Below are 23209 nucleotides of genomic sequence, written 5' to 3' on the forward strand. Positions count from 1 at the left end.
ATTAAAAAGGAATCATTAAGAAATATATTAAAAAGCATTTATATGATACAACCTGACAGAGTGAGAAGTATTTAAAATGCATTATATATCTGTGTACATTGTCTAACAATCAGTTTACTTTAAAAATTATCAGTGTTTCTGGAAGAAATATTATTTTATCAGTAAGTATACTTTAAAATTTTCAAAATAGCAAAAACTCTTTGAAGTTAAACATTAAGAAAATGCTAATTTCAAGCACTGTGAGAAAGATTATCAATAAAATGTCCATGATGTTTGCAGAAGATGATTTTACTATTTTCAACTATTAATATTCAACAAACAGAATAATTATTTTAAGATATATTTCATTGTTATGTCTCTTTTCATTACTGTCTCTAGTAAATTGGATACTGTCTCTGCTCTCTGGCTAGTCTGGCTAAGGGTTAATCTATCTTGTTGATTTTCTCAAAGAACCAGCTCCTGGTTTTGTTGATTCTTTGTACAGTTCTTTTTGTTTCAGTCCTGAGATTGATTATTTCCTGTGGTGAATTTGCTTCTTTTTGTTCTAGAGCTTTCAGGTGTGCTGTCAAGCTGCTAGTGTGTGCTCTCTCCAGTTGCTTTTTGGAGGCACTTTGACCTATGGGTTTTCCTCTTAGCACTGCTTTCTTTGTTTCCCATAAGTTTTGGTATGATGCGTCTTCGTTTTCATTAAATTCTAAAAAGCCTTTAATTTCTTTCTTTATTTCTTCCTTGACCAAGTTATCATTGAATAGAGCATTGTTCAACTTCCATGTGTATGTGTGCTTTCCATTGTTTTTGTTGGTATTTAAGACCAGCCTTAGTCCATGGTGATCTGATAGGTTATATGGGATTATTTCAATCTTGTATCTGTTGAGGCCTGTTTTGTGACCAATTAATTATATGGTTAATTTTGGAGAAGGTACCATGAGGTGCTGAGAAGAAGGTATATTCTTTTGCTTTGTTCTATAAATATCTGTTAGATCCATGAGGTTCATAGCTTCTGTTCATTTCATTGTGTCTCCGTTTAGGTTCTGTATCCATGATCTGTCTATTGCTGAGAGTAGGGTGCTAAGTCTCCCACTATTATTGTGTGGGGTACAATGTGTGCTTTGAGCTTTAGTAAAGTTCCTTTTATGAATGTGGGTACACTTGCATTTGGAGCACAGATGTTCAGAATTGAGATTTCATCTTGGTAAGATTCTTTTCCTTTGACCAGTATGAAGTGTCCTTTCTTATCTTTTGGATAACTTTTGGTTGAAAGTTGATTTTATTCAATATTAGAATGGCTACTTCAGCTTGTTTCTTAGGACCATTTTTTTGGAAAATTGTATTCCAATCTTTTCCTCTGAAGTAGTGTCTGCCTTTGTCACTGAGGTGTGTTTCCTGTATGCAGCAAAATGCTGGGTCCTGTTTATGCATCCAGTCTCTTAATCTATGTCTTTTTGGAAGAATTGAGTCCATTAATGTTAAGAGATACTAAGAAAAAGTGATTGTTATGTCCTGTTATTTTTGTTGTTAGAAGTGGAATTATGTTTGTGTGACTATCTTCTTTGGGTTTGTTGAAATATTACTTTCTTGCTTTATTCTAGGGTGTAGTTTCCCTCCTTGTGTTGGTATTTTCCATTTATTATCTTCTGTAGGGCTGGATTTATGGAAAGATATTGAGTAAATTTGTTTTGTCATAAAATATCTTGGTTTCTCCATCTATGGTAATTGAAAATTTTGCTGGGTATTTGTGTTCTCTTAGTGTCTTAATAACATCTGCCCTAGATCTTCTGGTTTTTATATACTCTGTTGAGAAGTCTGGTTTAATTCTGATAGGTTTGACTTTATATGTTACTTGACCTTTTTCTCTTACCGGTTTTAATATTCTTTCTTTGTTTTGTGCATTTGATGTTTTGACCATCATGTGATGGGAGTAATGTCTTTCTAGTCCAGTCTGTTTGGAGTTGTGTAGTCTTCTAGTATGTTCATGGGCATCTCTTTCTTTAGGTTAGGGAAGTTTTCTTTTCTAATTTTGTTGAAGATATTTACTGGCCCTTTAATTTGGGCATCTCCTGCTCTCTTCTATACCTATTATCCTTAGGTTTCACTTTCTCATTTTGCTCTGGATTTCCTGGAAGTTTTGGGTTAGGAACTTTTTGCATTGTTTTTGACTATTGGGTCAATGTTTTCCATGGTATCTTTTGCACTTGAGATTCTCTCTTCTCTCTCTTGTATTCTGTTGATGATGTTTGCATCTATGACTCCTGATTTCTTTCCTATTTTATCTATCTCCAGGGTTGTCTCTCTTTGTTATTTCTTTATTGTTTCTATTTCCATTTTTAGGTCTTGAATGGTTTTGTTCATTTCCTTTGCCTGTTTAATTGTGTTTCCCTGTAATTCTTTAAAGAATTTTTGGGTTTCCTCTTTAAGGGCCTCTGGCTGTTTACCTGTGTTTTCCTCTATATCTTTAAGGGAGTTATTTATGTCCTTCTTAAAGTCCTGTATCACCATCATGAGAAGTGATTTTTAGAGAAGTGATTTTTAGAAAAGCAAAAAGATTTGCTTTTCTGGTGAGATGGTGTATCCAGGATTTGCTATGGTGGGAGAATTGGGTTCTGATGATGCCAAGTAACCTTGGTTTCTGTTACTTATACTTAGGCTTGCCTCCTAGCTTCTGATTATCTCTAGTGCTACCTGCCCTCTCTATATGTAACTGGAGCCTGTCCTTCCTGTGATCATGGTTGTGTCAGAACTCCTCAGAATTCAGTTGTTTCTGTGATCCTGTGATTCTGGGATCCTGTAAACCTGAGATCTTGGGTATGTCAGAGCTCCTGGGATTCAAGTTGCCTCTAGGACTCTGAGATCCTGGTGTGATCAAGCTCCTGGGATCCTGGGATCCTGAGATCCTGTGGTCCTAGGCTTGTTAGAGTGGCTGGGAGTGGAGCTTCTTCTGGGTGTTGTAGGATTGGCTGTGGAGTTAGCACCCAAAGCCTGCTCATGACAGCTTTAATCCTATGATCCTGTGTGTGTTAAAGCACCTGGGAATGGAGCTTCCTCTAGATGTGGAGTTCATACCCAAGGTCTGCTCAGGACACCGACTTAGATAGGAAGGAACCCATGTCACTGGTCAGGCAGCGTTTCAGGGTGCCCAGGTCCATGGTATTTCATTTTTATTATGCATGAGTATCTCACAGACTGTCATAGCAAGAAAGGGGTAGCTGCTCTATGGTTTCCTTAGGCATTAGCAAGCCTGCCTTCTCATTTCATGGGAACTGAGCTATGTCTATGGACTTGTACCAGAAGATTGCCCTGATGCCAGAGCTGACCTTATCTATAACAGATGCTACTTTATGAAGATGTTCATGTGAGCAATACTGTTACAAATTAGGCCATACTTGGAAAAAATGCTAAGAAAATGAAATAAGCTTAATTCAGTCCAGGATCCCAGCCCTTGGGACATGCCACTCATATTTGGGATGGTTAACACACCCCTTCCATACTCCCAGTTAATCGTCTCTTGAAAGGCACTCCCAGATATAATCAAAAGTGAGTGTCCTTCATCTCCTGGGCATTTCCTAGCCAAATCAAGTTAACTAATCAAACATCACTGCCACAGCAATGTACACCATTTTTTAGCTTTAAATTAATAGGTTTTGTTTGTAGCATATTTTAGGGCTCTCCTGCACCCCTTCAAGTACCCACCCATCCTTCATGCCATACATATGGCCTCTATAGTTAACAGCTTGCATTCCTATGGAAGAGTTATTACAGTTAGTGAGTTAATATGGATACATTATTGACTGAATCCAAAATTCTGTTTTTGAATTGTTCATTCTATGGGTTTTTCTGAAACATTTCATAGCATTACAAAATGACACAGGGAAATTTACTGCCCTAAAGGTATTTATCCTTCCCCAATTTCCTTTTTCAAAAAATTTTCATTAATCATAATATCAAACAAAAAAGTTGCTCTCAAACATTTTTCTCACAGATCATTTTTGTGGCTGTTATACATTAAAAAACTAAAACTTACCGGTTCCACAAACTCAAACTTCTTCTTCTCTTGAACCTCTTGGATCTTAAAGACATATTCTAATGAAGCTTCATAGAAGTTCTGATGTTCTCGGCCAATCTGTGAATCTGCCTAAAATATAAAAGCCTAGAATGTGACACAGGGTTAAACCATCATGAGTCTATAACGGAGGGAGTGAAGATGGATGAACCCCACAAACCCTCATGACTCATACACAGAAGGAGTGAGGACAGGTGAACCCCATAAACCCTCATGAGTCTATACACAGAGGAAGTGAGGACAGAGTGAGCCCCCACAAAGCCTCATTAAATAGTAGTTTCAAACAGTTTTAATGCAGCTAAAACTCACTAGAGCTTATAGTGAATAGATTCAAGATAAATACAGACACACATACAGAGCTAACCATCAAAGGGTATGATACAACAAGCTACAACACCTTCACAAATGAAATGAAAAGGCTATAGTAAATTTTAAAAATCTCTATTAAAATCACAGTAAAAGTATGGGAAGAAATTTACAGAGAGGAATACAAAGGCATATGAGAATCTACAGAGTCAGAAACGCACTAAATTCTGAGAGAAAATGGTAGAAATTGGCTCTCGACATAAACAATTGACAGTGAATTAACTCAGCCTATGAATTGGAACAAAGATATCTGAATGGAGAGGAAGGAGAGTAAGAGAAAGTGATGGGATAGATGAGTCTGTAGTGAGACAGGAGTATGGTTTGAGGGAAGCTGGGCAGAGCAATGGGGCTTGGAGTAGGACACTCTGTGTGGGTGAGCTGGACAATGAGTAATTATATACATGTGTAGGAAGTTCACACTGGAATCCATGCCTTCATATGTTGAAAACTTAATAAGAAAGAAAAAAGAAAGAAAGAGCTGGGGGAGGAAGGCAAGGAAGAAAGAGAGGAAGGGAGGCAGGAAATGTGGGCAGAAGTCATTGTCCTGAAAACCGGAGGTAGGGGAGCCTAGCAGAACTGCCTGCAGAGGAAACAGGGAAGGTAAGATTGTAAGATCTTAGCTGCTTCATAGCAAGTCTGGATTTTAATAAAAGAAGTGTTTGAGGATATTAATCAAGAAGGCTACACACCATTGTGGAAAATCTGGCATATGCATTTTCTAAGCAGAGCCAAAACCAAACAAAAAGCTGACCAACAGTTCCGTAGTGAATTATGTTCTACCAACACCAGGGGCACCTCTTCCTCCTGACTGTAGTCAGTATGTGAGAAAGCTACTGAATCAGTTTCATTGTTTCAGATGGCTCTGTCTCTCCTCTTCCATGACATAGTCAGACACTCTGGAAGAGTGACTCTGGATCTATACAAGCACACAGGCCACTTTTCTTGTCCCACTCCTTTCTCCAGCAGCAACTGGGATAATGAAAGCAGCTGAGGAGAGTGTCCACTGATAGGTAACCTGGGAACAGAATGTGGTTCTGAGCCATTGACAAAGGTAATGTAGCTAAGCAAAGGTAGCACAGAAACATGCAGGTTCAGCTTCTTGCCCTGGTCATCACAGAAACAAGAGTTTTAGTTAGAACCTCTTAAGATGATCACATACTTAGTTTGTATTTGGCAATACAGTTATAAATAATCCAGTACTATCAGCAACTCACTTGGGGCTTACAATTGAGAATACCAAAGTTTAAACTAACATATGTTGAAAATTAGGTAGATTTTAGCCAAACATTTTCTGGCTCTGGAAAATCATTTAGGACCATTGTAGTTCCCAGTAAGAAGAAAAGTGAGATTCCAGATAAATGTACCACTTTTTTCTTATCATCATCTAGGAAAGTGAATTAAGTTGGGCATCGGAAGGAAGTGGTGGCTCTTGAGAGACAAATTCTAATATGCTGCCTTCTGTGGTACCAGTAGTCCCCATATGATCACTTTCAAACCACAAAAGCCACTAAGAGTGAAAGCAGGAGTTGGAAAGACGTGACAATGGTCTCTCCAAGGCAAGCTTTGGGCACAAAATCCTGTTTCAGGCAGCATTTCATTTAAAGATTTAATTTTCTTTAAAAGGTGTCATCATTGATGGTGCAAACTAGCACATAAGAAGACAATAGAAACCTGAGACACCTTCAGAGCCAAAGTGGCTGTTTCTAGCTCACAGGCTGAGCAGAAGTCAGACCTGCAGGCCTGACTGCTGACATCAGACAGGCTACTACTAACAAGACTGGATCATACTAGCCAACAGTACTCTCATAGTAAGTAACCAGCCTGAAATTAATGAATTGTGTCCCTAAATCCAACCACCAGACTTCTGAAACGATGCAGCCAAGTAATAGGAATGCTTCAGTACTTCTTAAAAGGGTGAACAAAACGCACACAGGAGGAAATATGGAGACAAAGTGTGGAGCAGAGACTGAAGGAAAGGTCATCCAGACACTGTCCCACCTGGGGATCCATCCCATATACAGTCACCAAACCCAGACTTTGTTGTGGATTCGAGGAAGTGCTTGCTGATGGAAGCCTGATGTGGCTGTTTCCTGAGAGTCTCTGCCAGAGTCTGACAAATACAGAGGCAGAAGCTCACAACCAACCCTTGGACTGAGCTTCGGTGTCCCCGATGGAGGAGTTGGAGAAGGAACTGAAGGACCTGAGGGGGTTTAAAGCCCCATGGAGGGAGCAACAGTGTCAACAGGCCAGACCCCCCCCCAAATGTCCTAGGGACTGGACCGACAACCAAAGAATACACATGGAGCAACTCATGGGGTTGGCCACATATGTGGCAGAGGATGGCCTTGTTGGATATCAGTGGGAGGAGAGGCCCTTAGGCCTTAGAGTGTTCAAAGCCCCAGTGTAGAAGAATGCCAGGGTGGGAGGACAGGAGTGGGTGGGTGAGTGAGCACCCTCATAGAGGCAGGGGGAGGGGGATGGGATAGAGGGTTTCAGAAGGAGAGACCTGGAAAGGGGAAACCATTTGAAATGTAAATTTAAAAAATATCCAATTAAAAAAAAAACAAAACAAAACAAAAAAAAAACAAAAAAGAGTTGCCATGGCCATGGTGTCTCTTCACAGCAATGGGAAGCCTAACCATGACAGAGCTCCATTTAACATTTTGTCATGTTTTAATTGTTTCAGTGGATTTCACAGATGAAGTGACCCACTGTCTCTCACTTCTAATTTAAAGAACAGGCTGGGAACTGGGAGGTGGTGCTGTCCCTTTAATCCCAGCACTTGGAAGGCAGAGCTGAGTTCGAGGCCAGCCTGGTCTATAGAGTGAGTTCCAGGACAGCCAGGGCTACACATAAAGAAACCCTGTCTCAAAACAAAACAAAACAAAAATAAAAAACAAAAAATTCCTATAATACAACCAATTTAACTTTATCCTCGACTAGTTTACAAATAAATGACACTCGTATTGTTATTTTATTCGGCTTAGACAATTACCCCTAATCTAATGTACTCTTCTATGTGTTGGCCTCAGCAGTATACTCCAGAGACTTGCAGTTTCTCCTGGTCTCTCTCCTCTCATGGCGGCTTCTTCCTCCCTGTCATTCTTCTTCCTCTCTTCTCTGACCTCCAGCCCCGGAATCCTAAACCCACCGATGTCTCCTCTGTGCAGCTGTTGGCTGTCAGCATCTTTATTTTCCAGTCAGAAACTTTGGGTCAAGGTTGCATAGCATTATGATGAGATGCCAAAGCTTTTAAGTTCAGACTCCATTTTAGAGAATGTGACCTAAGTTTGAACTCAGGTTAACTAACAGGCTGGTACTTAACATTAGTTTCCAAGTTGCCCTCAAACAAAACTTAAGCCTAGCTCAAGTCTCTAGGCTAATACCCAGCAAGACCAGAGTTTATAGGCTACACCCTCAACAAGACCAGTGTCTCTAGGTTATTCCCCCCACAAACCTGCACCCCAAGTTACAAGCCCAAACATTTCCTAATGACCACCAATGCAGAGAGAAGCAGAAATTAAGTTTATGATATGACTCCCAACACCAGCCAATTGTGTTAAAGGCCATAGTAGCTTTCCAGTCAAGTGAGCTTGTCTCCCACACCTTGGCCAGGACTGCTTTGATGTGTACATCCTGGGCCCTACTATATTTACTTTTTTTTTAATTTATTTTTTATTAGGTATTTTCCTCATTTACATTTTCAATGCTATCCCAAAAGTCCCCCATACCCACCCCCCCAACCCCCCTACCCACCCACTCCCCCTTTTTGGCCCTGGGGTTCCCCTGTACTGGGGCATATAAAGTTTGCAAGTCCAATGGGCCTCTCTTTGCAGTGATGGCCGACTAGGCCATCTTTTGATACATATGCAGCTAGAGACAAGAGCTCCGGGGTACTGGTTAGTTCATACTGTTGTTCCACCTATAGGATTGCAGTTCCCTTTAGCTCCTTGGGTAATTTCTCTAGCTCCTCCATTGGCTATATTTACTTTTTAATCTTACCTCAGGACCAAAGATGGACCTGCTGGGGGGTGTCCACTTGATCTCATTTTCCCTCCTCCCAATGTAACCACATTAAATAAACCTGTCTTGCTTTTTACTATTAGTTGGGCTGTTTCAACTGGCTTCTTGAGGACAGATGACCTAGTTTTCTGGGTACAGATTGTGACTCTAAATGTGGTAAAACTCTATTAGCTGATAAAAATAGTAACATGCCTAAACTAAACTGTGCTTGAATGCAATATGGCTTATGGAGGATACTTCCTTTCCTTCTAGGGGAGATGTGAGCAGATGATCATGTGGTCACCGTCCAGTGAAACTCTGGGTACTGACTCTCTAGTGTCTGAATGTTACCTTGGAATGACAGCATTGCAAATGTGCACACTCGAAACTCTAGCTGAAGGAATGCAGTGCCTCCACAGGGTGAAGGCCTCTGCACCTGGCCTCCTCCAGACTTGGCTCTTCCCACTCATTGTCTCTCTATCTTATCACTACATGAATCACAGCCACAAAGCATGTGGTGTCCGTGAGGTTTTCCACACAATCACTCTCTGATGGTAGCAGACCCCTGACACAAGAGTCTGAAATCATCTCTTTAGAGATTTGGCTGCAGTGTATACAGTCATTCCTCTCAAGGCCCCACCCTTTCCAACAGAGACTGAGAAGGTAAAATAGTTATTTTTGCCAGCTTTCAGTCTTAGATGCTTTTGCTTATTAATATACAATAAAAATTGAACTCACTGAAGATTCTCAGAAAAAAACAGTCACCAGAGGGAAGCATACTTAAAGACTATGCCAGCTCCATTTCTTCTCAGCACAAGGTGAGGAAGGGCATTTTTAAGTTAAGTTAAGATTAATTCCCTTAGACTAGAGAGGCTGACTGGAAAAAAACTTAAGTCAGGAATAGTGACTCACACCAATAATTTCATCATTCAGGAAATGGAGGCCAGAGGATTGCTGTGAGTTCAAAGCCAAGGCAGACAACCACACTATACAGAGTGGTACTCTGTCTCAACAAACAAAAAAAGCAAAAGCAACCAGTGGAGGTATAAGGACAGCAACCACCTTGCAAAACCTTCAACCCAAAATGTGTCCTGTCTACAGTTGTGTAGGGACAAAGAACAGAGACAGAGGGAAACTCAACCAATGACTAGGCAAAATTGAAACCCATTCCATGGGCAAGAACCAATCTCTGACACTATTAGTGATATTCTATTATTTTTCCAGACAGGAAGCTAGCATAATTGTCTTCTGAGAGGCTCCACCCAGCAACTGACAGAAACAGATGCAGAGACCCACAGCCAAATATTAGATGGAGCTCAACAAGTCTTGTGGAAAAGTTGGGGAAGGATGGAGGGACCCAAAGAAGACAGGGACTTCTCAGGAAGATCAACAAAAAAGTCAAATAACCTGGAGTCTTGGGGGCTATCAGAGACTGAACTACCAACCAAAGAGCAAGTACAGGCTAGACCTAAGTCCATCAAACATATGTAGCAAATGTGCAGGTTGGTCTTCATGTGGGATCGCCAGTAACTGGACTGAGGGCTGTCCCTGAATCTGTTGCCTGCCTAACTATGGTTAGGATCTACATGAGGGCATACTGGAAGGAGAGGGGGCTGATATTGGGATGTAAAGTGAATAAATAAATAAATTTAATTAAAAAACAGACTTTGTCTATAATACTAGCAACAAATGTTGTCGCCTTTTTATGACTAAGTGAAACAACAGCATAATTCAACTTCCAAGTGGAATAGTTTGCAAGCAAACAATGAACAGCAGCAGCCATAATATCTGAGCAGCAGGTGTTCCTGTTATTTAGGGGGCAGAAGGGACTTTCATTTAAAAATGGATGAGTTCCATAAGAAAACAACATGGTTCCGTAGTCGCTTTAAGTCCTCCTAAATAGTAGTGTGCTGCCTTGGTGTGAAGTATGGAGAGGCCTCAGAGAAAATATGGGTGGTGGAGTTGGAAAAAAAGTTTAGAGTTTAGAGTTAGTGAAAGTATATGAGAAGACTGGGAACAAACAAACAAACAAACAAACAAAACCAGAAATGAACTGTATAGCACATTCTGCCAGGAGTACACTGCAAAAGCCTGTTGAGAAGGGATGGAGGGACAGACACAGACACAGAGAATTGGAAAGAATGAGAATCAGAAATTATGTCTAAAATGTGTTTATCTATTTATGTGTAGGCCTGCATGAATGTATGGCTCACTGCATGAATTCACGCATCCAGAGAGGTCAAAGGCTGTTGGATACCCTGGAGCTGGAGTGACAGACAATTATGTAATACTATGTGAGTGTTGGGAACCAAGTCTGAGTCCCCTATAAGAGCAGTTAACTGTTCTGAGACATTGAGCCATCGCCCCAGTCCCAGAAGATACAACCAGACTATCAAAAGGGTGGTTACAAAATATCTGCTTTGGCATGGTGTACAGGGGAAGTTACGGTAGAAACAACAGAGTGAGTACAGACCACAACCTATAGATAGTGCAAGGAACCAGAAGATTTCTATAAGGGGACTGCACAATAAATGGATTAATCAGGGGGCCAACTTACATGTAAGATGACTTTTGTGGTCATAGCCAAAGTAGCTGGTTCACTTCCATAAACAACGGTAAGTTGATAGGTGTGCGGTGATTGAAAAACAGAGGAAACAACGGAGTATAAATTCCATTCACCCAAAAAGAATACCAGCATGAACAGGTCATCGAAGAAGTTAAGGGGACATTTAGGAACGGCCACAATGTGTAAGGTTTCACAGACCCCTGAGGGGTGGTTGACTGTCCTGGCACCTCTGAGTGGTGCAAAATGCCCAGACATAGCAGGATCATGGCCTTTGACACAGGCAGTGTACACAAGAGAGGTGCAAAAGAGTTTATAACCTGAATGAAGGTGAAGAACTGGACACAGGGACTGAACCAAGACACTGGCTCCATTGAAGGTGAGGGTAAGAGGCATTTCTTGAAGTATTAAATGGAAAACTAAACAGGATGTCTAAAAGGAATCCACTTGTTCCCTTACATTCCTAACTGTAAATCAAATGAATATCCATTATTCTAAGCTCATTCTTTTTTGTTTGTTTGTTTGGTTTGTTTTGGTTTGGTTTTGGTATTTTGAGACAGGGTTTCTCTGTATAGCCCTGGCTGTCCTGGAACTCACTCTGTAGACCAGGCTGGCCATGAACTCAGAAATCTGCCTGCTTCTACCTCCCAAGTGCTGGGATTAAGTGGAGGTGTGTGCCTCCACTGCCTGGTTCTAAACTCATTCTTTATTCATTAGCATAACACAGAGATATAAAGTCTAGAAATACAGCCCCTCTTCCCCACAGCTAGTGCTGGGATGCAACTGTAGTATTGTGACACAAAACAGACCCTCTTTAAACAAGTCTGAGACATACTGTATATTCTGAATTCCTTGCTAAGTCTAGTATTCCTCAACTCTTTAGATAGTTTGCCAAAGAAAATTTTTAGGTTTTTCTCCTTATCCGAGTGTGTGGGTTGCAGTTTGGGGGTGTGCACTTGGCTTTGTGTGTTTATGTGGAGGACACAGGTCAATATCAAGTGTCTTCTTAGATTGATTTGGAGACATTGTCTCTCACCAAACCTGCAGCTCCTATTTTTAGTGAACTCGCTGGCACTAGCCCTAGAGTCAGTTGGACTCCACCCAAAAAGCACTAGTTACAGGTTTGTAACTCCTAGCTTTTAACTCAAGAGTCCAAGGACCCAAACACAGGTCCTCATACTTGCATATGCAATGTGTAGCAAATACATTATCCTCTGCCACATCTTCTCAGTTCCAAACACACAAGCAATTCCAACAGCCCAGGTCAATGTCTATAACTGTTGGTACTGTAGATGTATGAGTTACACACTCCATGAGTTCATCTCTCACCATTTCTGCAGGGCAAACTCTTAGTAATAAAAATTCTGTAAGCTACCTGGCACATTTTAAATCTGTGGAAATAATCGCTGAAGTTACATAAATAATAGTCAATATTTTTATGTCATATGAGGAATACAGAGCATGACCAGAGGCTAGGGAGGAGGCACAGGTCTTCAAGTGCAACATTGAGGAGGCAGAAGCAAGTGGATAGGTTTGAACTTTAGGATAGCCAAGGCTGCCTAGTGAGAGTCTAGCAAAAAAAAAAAAAATACATACATATATATATATATATATGTATATATATATATATATATATGGAGAGAGAGAGAGAGAGATACAGAGAGAGAGAGAGACAGAGACAGAGACAGAGAGACAGAGACAGAGAGAAGGAAAGAGAAGGAAAAGAGCACTCCACAATTCTCATGTCTTTGTTAACAACAGATTTTTCTTCTACTGAAAACATCTTATTAGTTTGCATTATTTAGAACATGGGACATGAAAACAATATAGTTTACATGTCTTCATTAATCGCCTCCCTCTTGTATCCTTCGCTGGCTTTTCATTGATTTGCAAGTGCTTCTTATATGAGTATTAGAAACTCCTGAGTTATGCTGTATAAACTCCCTAACACTTCATCATTTAATTTTGCTTAATATCTTTTAATATCAATATTTTTATGTACTCATGATCTTCTGTTTTTCCTTTATAACTTCTCTCTCTCTCTCTCTCTCTCTCTCTCTCTCTCTCTCTCTCTCTCTCTCTCTCTCTCTCTCTCTCTCTCTCTCATCCTGGAAAGAAATTACTCATTCACATATCAAATGTTATTTTTTATTCCAGCCAAAGTTAAGCCTGTGGTCTTAATGGGTTTGACTCTAGCTCTCTCATTACTTACTCCAATGGCTGTTTTAGTTGGTGGCTTTGGATCTCGGTCAAGACAAATTGACCATTTCATGCAGTGTCAGCCCCTAATTTTCTAAGAAAAATGAGTAATGAGGCAGCTCTGCAGGTGAGCAGACAGGGGTGTCCTTTTGAGAGCAGGTTAGTAAGCCTGATACTGCCCTGGAAAGAAGCAGGTGACATCTAATACCATATCACAGAACTAAAGACAGTGTGGTGACTTCACTCACCAACGTGTCTGATTCCTAGAGGAGCAGCAGGAAAGGCTCCAATCCACACTCTTCCTAATCCACACCATGCAGCCCTAAGGAGTGGCTTTAATCCAACTTCTGTTGTGTTGTGCTATGGGTCAGCCTTTCTAACTGCCACCTGTGTGTGCTTGCATATTAGAGAGTGATACTGAATATCACGGCTAACACTGTAATCCCTTTCCATCTCCAGTTACATAATGACCCCCAAATAATACCCGGCTATTCTCAAGCCTAAGGCACTCACAGCCACTAACAAGGACAGTATTAATACCAAGCTAAGCTGTCAGGGAGACTAGAGAAATCCTGTAAAGGGCTTGAATTTGAGGAACAGTTACTGGTTCCTGAAGAAGATGTAGGTACCATCTCAGTAAGCATGATTCTTATGTCTAAAGATACTGAACTTTCAGGCTATGCCTCCTGCCATGGCATGCCCTTGTTGTGGCTCACCGATGACACTCAGTAAAGGCTTCTGCCATATAACTACATCTATGTTCATACTACAAACATTTCTCTCCAAAGTTAATTCTAGTGCAATGGACAAGAAAGCATGAGGGAGTTCAAATATTTGTAATAGACAGACAATCCTAAATTACAGGACATAGAGCCAAGTCTTATAACATTAGACATGTCCAAGAAATGAGCCCAGTTTAAGAGAGAGCCTAGTTCAGATTAATGTCAGGTGGTCTCCTGTTTCATTTTGGCCTCAAGCTTCCCACAATTGCACAACCATATAATCAAAAAAGTTTGTAATGCAGTTAACTAATGGTAGAAGGCAGTGGTTTAAATGAACTCTTATAAAACATCAAGTAAAACAAACTTCCTAATACTAATCATCCTTTTAAGTTATTTTTTGTATTTTTAATTTTCTGTGTAAGTATAGTGTTTCTGCATAAATTTATGTGTGCCATGTGTATGCAATGCCCACAGAAGCCAGAAGAAGCTGTCAGATCCTCTGAAATAACTAGACTTGTACATGACTGTGAGCTACCAGATATGGGAGCTGGGAACTGAATCCAGGTCCTCAGCAAAGAACATCTGATTGCTGAGCCAGATCTCCAGGTCCTAATAGCTTTAAACTAAGACACTGGACATTCTCAAGGAGAATGTGAACATATGGACCAACAGGACCTTCCAGGTCTTTTTCTGACACTGGACTAAACTCTTCAACCTCTAAGTGTCAAGCAGCCATCGTGGCTAGACTTGGTAGTGGGAGATGGGAGGAATGAGGAGGGCAGAGATGCAGAGTGAACTTGGAAAGCAGTTCATTAGGGGAGGTGGCTTTCCTGGGAGACATGTCTGAGATTCTCCCCTATGGAATCTGCAAACACAGAGATGGGAAAATGGGGCTGCAGTGGATAACCACATAAGCAGGTTCTAAGGCCCAGAGCATGAGGAGACATCAATACTGCCCCGCACTGACAGAATCATGTGCTACATACATTCTGGGGCAGAGGGGACTGTCAGGATTTTGCTCCACAGCACCTTCCACTATCTGCATTCTCATGGGTCACCCTCTGCTACACACACTCTGGGTCCTGAGTGTGCTCCAGTTATGTTGCCCTGACACGCCAATGGCAACAGAATTGGTATTTACACCCCCCACCCTGCCCTGAATGAACTCCACCTGAGACTGGTGCTGCACTGCTCCAGCCTGTCAGAACTGCCCTTGACAGTGCTACGTACACTTATACATTACCAATAGCAAGAACAAAATCTAGCATATTCAGAACAAGAGAATATAAAAATTGCTAGCAGGCATACAGGAGTAAATGTCTTTGAAATAATTGATGTAAAACCGTCGAGATTTCAGCACATGCAGTTGTCTGTCCCTGTCCTTCCCCTTGCTGGAGCAAAGCCTTAAGAAACAATGTCACCATCATTTCAACTTTAATGTAAAGACTACAGTATGAACTAGATTGATCCTGTCTTTTTAAAATATGCCCAAGAAGAAAAAGAAAAAAAAAAAACAATACTTGTTTCAGGCTTTCTCATTGCTGAAGAAAACACTTATCTTACACAAAGAACTGTCAGTACTGACTGCCACACAGTGTAAACTCGCCCAACTATCCACCGCTACTGCCATTTAAGAAGTTACAGGTGGGGATACATCCAGGCTGGGAATTTTGATGTCACATGACTTAATGTGCATGCTTACCTCTTGCAAATGAGACTCCTTTTTCTTAGCCGATAAATTCAGATGTTTATCCAGAATAGAATAGTATTTTTCACTCTCTTTGTCAAATTTCTTCTTTCCATCCTAGGGAACAGCAATTTGAACAAAAGAGATTCAGATCAAAGCATCAAAGAAGCCTTCATTTCTCCATATTCACCATCCTCATCATCCTCACCAAGGGGTCAAACTAACGAGGTCAAAACCTTAATTTAATAGATAGGACACTGTCTACATCATATCTTTAATGAGACCAAGATGTAAATGTCTAATTTTTTAAAGATTTTGGTAATTCCGATCAGTAAACACATAACCAGTCTAGAAAATCACCCCCTAACTCTTCACAGAATCACCTTCTTCACCAGGAGAACTTGTCTGACTCTGGAGCTCCCCCTTCTGTACCTCTCTTCCCCCTTCCTTCCCATCCTCCCATGGTTTCTCTTCCTTTCTTTTCCCTTTGTTTCCATCCTTTCCCTCATCCTCAGTTGTATTTCAGCCTGAAACTTGCTATGAAGAGCAGTCCAGTCTAAAACAAGTTCTAGCAATTCCCTGTCACTTCCTATAGAGCAGGTGACTGATCACCACTAAACAAGGAAGAGAATACACCCTTCAGACTAGACTAGAAAGAATTTCCTCAGTGCAGTATAGAGGGTGGCTAGGTGACACTTACATCCAAGTTTTGGTGTTTTAAATAATTCGATTTTACAGACAAGAAAGATGTTTAGATTTTTGTAGTTTCAAATAATTAAATAAAATTACAACTGAAACAAATAGAATATTAGTGACATCTATATCACATTCTCTGGATGTAACTTTAATAGCTGGCATTTTCTTATTCCTAAACCCTTTTCTTTTCTCTTCTCTTGACTTCTTTTCTTTTTTCCTTTTCTATTCTATTCTTTTTCTTCTCTTCTTCTAGGTGGTGGTGGCAGAACCTGGAAACAGGATGACCCTTCAGGAAGACAGTGAAGAACATTGCTTCCTTGGAAGTATAAGGAAATCTCTGACAAGAGTGGGCACATCTGGACTCATCTTCACTAACCCCAGACACTGTATGAAAAAGGGAATCCTGCTCCATTTGTGAGGTCATGTACAACAATTCCAAGCTTAAACTACCTTGGCTATTTCAGTGTTTTTCAAGCTGCAGCCTTGACCAGATAAAGCTTTTCATGGGCAAGCATTTCATGGTTTGTTTAAATGCCTATCTCTGGCTTCCTTCATGTGGAGTGATTGGTTTTGTGAACCAGTTTTGTGTCAACTTGACACAAGCTAGAGTCATCAGAGAAAAGGAGCCTAGGTTGAGGAAGTGCCTCAGTAAGATCCAGCTTTAAGACATTTTCTCAATTAGTGATCAATGAGGGAGGGCCCAGCCCCCTGTGGTTGGTGCCATTCATGAGCCGGTAGTCCTGGATTCTATAAGAAATCAGGCTGAGCAAGTCATGGGAAGCAAGCCAGTACACAGCACCCCTCCATAGCCTTTGTATCAGCACCTGCCTCCTGGTCCTGCTTAAGCTCCTGTCCTGACTTGTTCCAATGATGAACAGCAATGTAGAAGTGTAAACCAAACAAATCATTTTCTCCCCAACTTGCTTTATGGTCATGGTTGTTTCATGACAGCAATAGAAACCCTGACTAAGACCCCGAGAGTCCAGACTGTCTAAGAAGAAGTCCTGTGGCTGGTGTGCACCAGGCCTTGCTTTGGTATGTGCATAAAGTCACGGGGAAGCAAGGTGCTGCTTGACGGGATGGCACTGGACCTATTCCCAAGTGCAGGATTTGCAAATGACCAGGCAGACTCAGTTGAATGGAGAAGTACTGCCTAAACAATTAGACACCTGAGCTGAGCTTTAGGTGACTTTGAAGTCCTGAGATACACACTGAATATCTGTACATCGAGGGATTACATCTGCAAAGAAGGGAGGAGAAAAGGAAGTGGTGAACGAAGCAAGAACCTGTCTCAAAAAAAAATAAAACCTTCATCTCTACATATATTTACTACTTCAGGAGAAGCATTACCATAAGAAACACATTGAAAACTCCATTGAAAAAGTATGATGAACCCACATAACACAGGATGTGGAAAAGACACTCCTCCAAAGACCAGACAATCCCAAGCTTCTAAATGGGAAGAGGATGCAGTCATTTCAATCAGTATTTCCCAGCCATGGGCACTCATATTTGGCTCCAAAACAAACTGTCTTCATGTCCCCTATCAGAGAGAATTCTGCTTTCATGCTGGCATGAGGGAACAGCAGATGTTTAATGAGCAAATGAAATTTTGTTTGTAGCGGTAGGCACCTTGATTGCACAGATATTCTAACTGCTCAGTCAACTGGTACATAAGACCCAGGGGATCATTCTTCAAATAATCCATAACTGTCTAACTTGGATACAAAACATCTAATATCTGTTTGTGAGCAGCTACACAGGGACAGTCAGGCTGACAAAGGGGCTTCCCATGCTAGGCACTGAAGGAACTGGGTTCAGGAAGAGGGTGCAGCTGTTGGAAGGACACTTGCATCTTGTTTCCCCTTAGCATTTGGTGACATTTTGGAAAATGTTAATTTGATGCTAATACATCAGCCCATCTGGCAACACAGAAAGCAATTCTAGAAGCAAGTTTTGAATTCTTCCTGGCCCAAGAGCTAAGACAAAAAATTAGAAGACATACAGGAGGCTATAATGTACAGAGTTCTAGAAAACCAAAAATAGTAATTCACACCACCCTACTGCTATGACTCAGTACTCATGTGATACAGGTCTTGCATGAGGATGATTCCAGAAACTAACTCTTATGTCTTGTACAACTAGAATTTTCTCTGAAACCAGTGTCACAGAGGGGAAAAAAATGATCCATGAACCTTTATATGTATTTGATCATATGGCCATTGTCTTCTTTGTGTAATAAAAAGATTAAAAAGACAAAAAACCTACCTATCATCATGACCCTTTCCTGAAGGCCACTTTTGTACTAGGCCACCATTTAAAACAAAGCCAATGGAAATAAAGACTTCATGAACACAGAAGTGGTAGTGGAAAGGGCTATTGATAAGATGCTGCAGACTTAGGTGAAGTACTGTGTAAGCTGGATTGTGTTTAGCACCTTGGCTGAGGCAGACATGTGTGTGTGTGTGTGTGTGGAAAGCTACAAAAAGACAGACACATATAAAGTAGTCCAAAGTACTGATTCAGTTCTGAGACCACATAACAACTAAAAGTGGCAGCTATTAGCATGGCTGGTAACCTGACTCCTTCTCAAAGCACAGAGCATGGACTCTTCAAAGATCTATAATAGCTGAGTCACTGTCTTACATAGTGCTGGGGGAGCCATGCCAACTCACACTCCAAGTGTCAACTTCACTATCAGAGTGATTAGTTACTACAAAAATCTAATAGTTACAAAATCTTAGGCATACCGTGTATGAGAAAAGATTAAAATGCACTACTGCTAAAACAGTGCTAACTCAAAACCTGCTGCTGGGTACAAGAGAATACTCTGAAGAACAGTGTGGAAGTTTAAATGAGAATGGACCTCATAAACTCAAAGTGTAATACCCAGTACCCCAGTTGGTCAAACTGTTTGAGAAAGATTAGGTTTGTTGAGGGAGCTGTGTCAATAGGGGGAAGCTTTGAGGTTTCAAAAGACTTTTGACATTCCTGGTGCTGTTCCCCTCCCCCCTCTCATCTATACCTGTGGGCATACTTTACACAATAATGGCCATGGTCTCACCCTCTAAAATTGTAAGCACCAAAGAAAATCTTTCCTCTATAACTTGCCTTGGTCTTGGTATCTTATCATAGCAACAGAAAAGCAATTAAGACAAAACGATCCCACTACACTTAGATAATTCAAATAGAAAATTTCTAATCATACCTCACCATATTTTCTCATTGTGTTGGCTTGGGTAAGGAGAGAGTCCGAGACAGAGTCTCATATTGCATCACCGACTAGCCCAGAACTCTATGTATTCAAGGTACCAGGAGCCCTTCTTCAGCCTCCAGAGTTGTCTACCATATTGGTTACATTATTTTCTATAGAACACCACTACAAACACCTATTCAAATAGCAATATTGGCAACCATTAAATTACAGCTCAAAAATTCCTTATTTTTAAATGAGGAATAAATATTTTAAATTTCTTTTACAAACAGAATGCACACATAGGATTAATTCTGAAGATTATTTCATTGTTGCAATTGCCACTCAGGCCACTATAAAATTTACCCTGTAACTAATTATGTCATCACTGTAGTGATTCCATTGTCTACATCCCCAAGAGCTACATGCTTTGAGATATCAGCACCAGGTTAGTACTGAGGACAGTGATGTGAAGAATATCAACAGGCACAGTTCTACTTTAAAATAAGGGCCATGTTTTATTTTATTGTTTTTTATTTTCTCTCTGTGTGTTTTTTGCCTGCATGTATGCCTACATACCACACACATGCCTGATGTCTATGGAGACAGAAAGAGAAGTCATATCCCCTGAAACTGAAGTTACAGAGGTTATGACATGCCAGGTAGATGCTGTGAGTTAAACTTGAGTCTTCTGCAAGAACAAGGATTGATCTTAAGAACTGAGCCCTCTCTCCAGATCCTGAGTGTATGTTTAAATAATCACCATGGTAGACATTGGCACATAGGCACAATCAAGACAGCACCAACAGCCACCTCCAGCTAGGATTCTCCCTCGACTTTTGTTGTTGTTTTTGTTGAGACAAGATCTACTATATCCTTGGCCTTGACTTTGCTATCCATTTGAGAATGAACTTGAACTCATCATCCTCCTGCTTCAGCCTCTAGAATGCTGAGATTGCAGGCCTGTATCATCTGTCTAGCTTTTTGTAATGGTGGGGTTTGTATCTTATAAAAGGACAGAGAGTCTCTTCTTTGTAACATGTGCTTTACAAGGTTCCTGAGCCCAAGGCATCCCCCATGTAGACATCCTATTGATTGGGAGCCGCTGTGTAGCTTGTATAACAATACCCTTCCAGTGGATGGATGTCTCTGTGATTTCCTATCTCATCAGTCAATTCCCCACCAACTTCCCCATCCCAGAATGCCAACAGACAGACATTCCTGAGTAGTTGCAGCATTCTCATCACCCATATTGCCCCTTTCCCAATTACATCACCATGAGTAAATGATATTCAACATAAGAAAACAATCTCATATTTGGACATACAGGGTATCCTATACATGAGAAAGAAGGATACAAAAATAGACACAGATAATACAGACATGAAAGCAGACTCAACACAGAGAACAGAAAACCCAAAGTGTAATAAGGATGAGAAGAGATGTTCAGGCTCATTAACAAACAGAGAATACCAAAGGAATTCATAAGATGTTCACATTAGAATTATTAGATGTTGCCAAACACTAGAGAATTGAATGACATTGGCTAGCAAGATTACTCAGTAAGTAAAGATGCTTGCTACTCAGATGATGACTTAGTGTTGATCCCCAGGACCCACATGGTGGAAGGGGAGACCTGATGCTCACCACTTGTTCTCTGATAGCCTACACACTTGTAGCATACATGCATCACAAACATACACAAAGTAAATAAATGAATAAATAAATATGAAGAAATATGAATGCTAATATACAAGACTCTGGTCTTCTCCTTCTTCTGGAACTGAATGGGCACATTTCATTTTAGAGGGAAGGGTTGTCGTAAGCATCCCAGACAGACCTGCCCTCAGAAACAAGTTCTAAGTGATTTTTAAAGAACAAGCTGACATCTTGTTAATGAGTACACCTTTTATAAATCATTAACATTAGCCTTTCCCCCACTCCTATGCTTGTATCTTATGCACATATATGTATACATATCATGTATGTACATGGAGACCAGAGATAGACTTCAAGTGACTTTTGTTCATCAAAGCAGGGTCTTTCTCTTTAGCACCAAGCTCATAAGTATACCTACTCTTGCTAGTGAGCTTGACCCCCACTCTCTGTATTTCCGGCATTGGAATTACTGTGGGTTCTGTGCCCACCTGGTGTTTGCATGCTTTTTACAGACCTAAACTCCAATACTGACACTTACACAGCAAGCATTGTACCCAGTGTGCTCTCTTCTCATTAACTTCCACCCCTTTACCATGTTATTTTATATCTGGCACCTATACTTTGAGGTGACCATGACTAAAAGAATTAAGAGGGAACAAATCTTTCGTAAAATTGGAGAGAAACAATTTGCCTACCCTAAAAGGTAAGCTTACCAAAATTTTACTTTGTGAGCTGATACTATCATAGTTACCAGAACAAGGTCAGGTGTCAGTAGAAGCACTGTGGGTAATCAACAGAGAGCCTGGGCTATTTGCACACACACACACACACACACACACACACACACACACTGCAGCAAATAAACCACAGAAGCTCTTCTTTCTTCCAGAAAAATGTAGGGTAAAGGCAGATAAGAGGAAGAATGAGAGAGGGCACAATGGGGAGGGGAAAGAAGAGCAACAAAAGGAGATGGAGGGAGGAAAGGGATCAGAGGAGGGAAAGTCATGGTGCAAGGAATTCTGAAGTTTGAGGCCTTCTGGCATAGAGGGCTCCAGAACAGGTAGGCGGGGTTGGTCTCTCATCTCTGCTTGGCCTTTGTGGACCAAGCATCAGGAGGAGGGCAATATGAATGGGCTATGATATGATGAGCTCTGACACAATGTTATAAATAAAATTACCATTTTGTAACTCTATATTCCAAACAGGACATTTGGAAAATAACTCTGGGCAACTGAATTCTGAGATGCCCCCATTAAAGTTACCCAAACCTTTTTCTACCCTAAGCATTAAATTTTCCCTTTGTTTGCAGATCACTGAAATAGATAAACCTGGTGCAATATAGTAGTGTGACAAAGGTTATATAGTATGCTTGAGATAGGAACTATTTGTGATTGGAACTCAGGAAGGTATTCTCCTCTAGTCCTGAGGGACAGGTAATAGCAGGCAGAAGTCAAATTTTATATTGTATTAATTTTAAAGCTGTTTTACATAAAATCTCCTAGAATCAGAGATTGGGGGCAAAGTTCCTGCTAAAGCTTCGTGTGTGTGTGTGTGTGTGTGTGTGTGTGTGTGTGTGTGTGTGTGTGTATGTGTTTGTATATGTATATGTGTATGTGAGTAGATGTACATGTTTGTGCCTGCAAGTTCACATGTGTGTGCATGTGTATATGTGTGGTGAGCACATGTTTGTATGTGAATGTCCTCTGTGTGTGTGTGTGTGTGTGTGTGTGTGTGTGCTTGTATGTGTGAGAGTTTTGTGTATGATTGATGTAGTCCTTAGGCAATAAAATGGAAGGACAATGAATGTGAAACAGGAAGGATAGCCAGCACAAGGGTTCATGACCAAAGCAGCCACTGTAGCAGGAGGAAGTATCCAGGTGCTCAGAAAATACAACACTTCTCATTCACTCCTTTGAAAGCCCCTGTACCTTGGTGAACAGCAACAAATAGCACTCTTGCCCAGATGTCTGCTCACCTTTCCCTCCAGAGGAGAGTCAGCCTCCAGGGAGGGCTCTGACTCCAGGACTCAGCAAGGAGGCAGAGCTGAGTCCCAGACCTCTGAGCA

At 40.8% G+C, this 23209-nt stretch overlaps 1 protein-coding gene across 1 annotated transcript in view; it reads right to left on the reverse strand.

Annotated features, from left to right (window-relative positions):
• Arhgap42 (Rho GTPase activating protein 42) overlaps positions 1–23209 on the reverse strand; it is a 255666-nt gene that overhangs the window by 61995 nt on the left and 170462 nt on the right. Inside the window, exons 5-6 of the mRNA XM_021171512.3 lie at positions 15612–15713; positions 4019–4129 (exon numbers count right to left, since the gene is read on the reverse strand). Coding sequence (XP_021027171.1) covers positions 4019–4129; positions 15612–15713 — 213 coding nt within the window. The remainder of the gene's footprint in view (positions 1–4018; positions 4130–15611; positions 15714–23209) is intronic.

This window comes from Mus caroli, unplaced genomic scaffold (assembly GCF_978045245.1).
Source record: "Mus caroli unplaced genomic scaffold, Mus_caroli_1 scaffold_11, whole genome shotgun sequence".
In the NCBI taxonomy this organism is placed as follows: domain Eukaryota; kingdom Metazoa; phylum Chordata; class Mammalia; order Rodentia; family Muridae; genus Mus; species Mus caroli.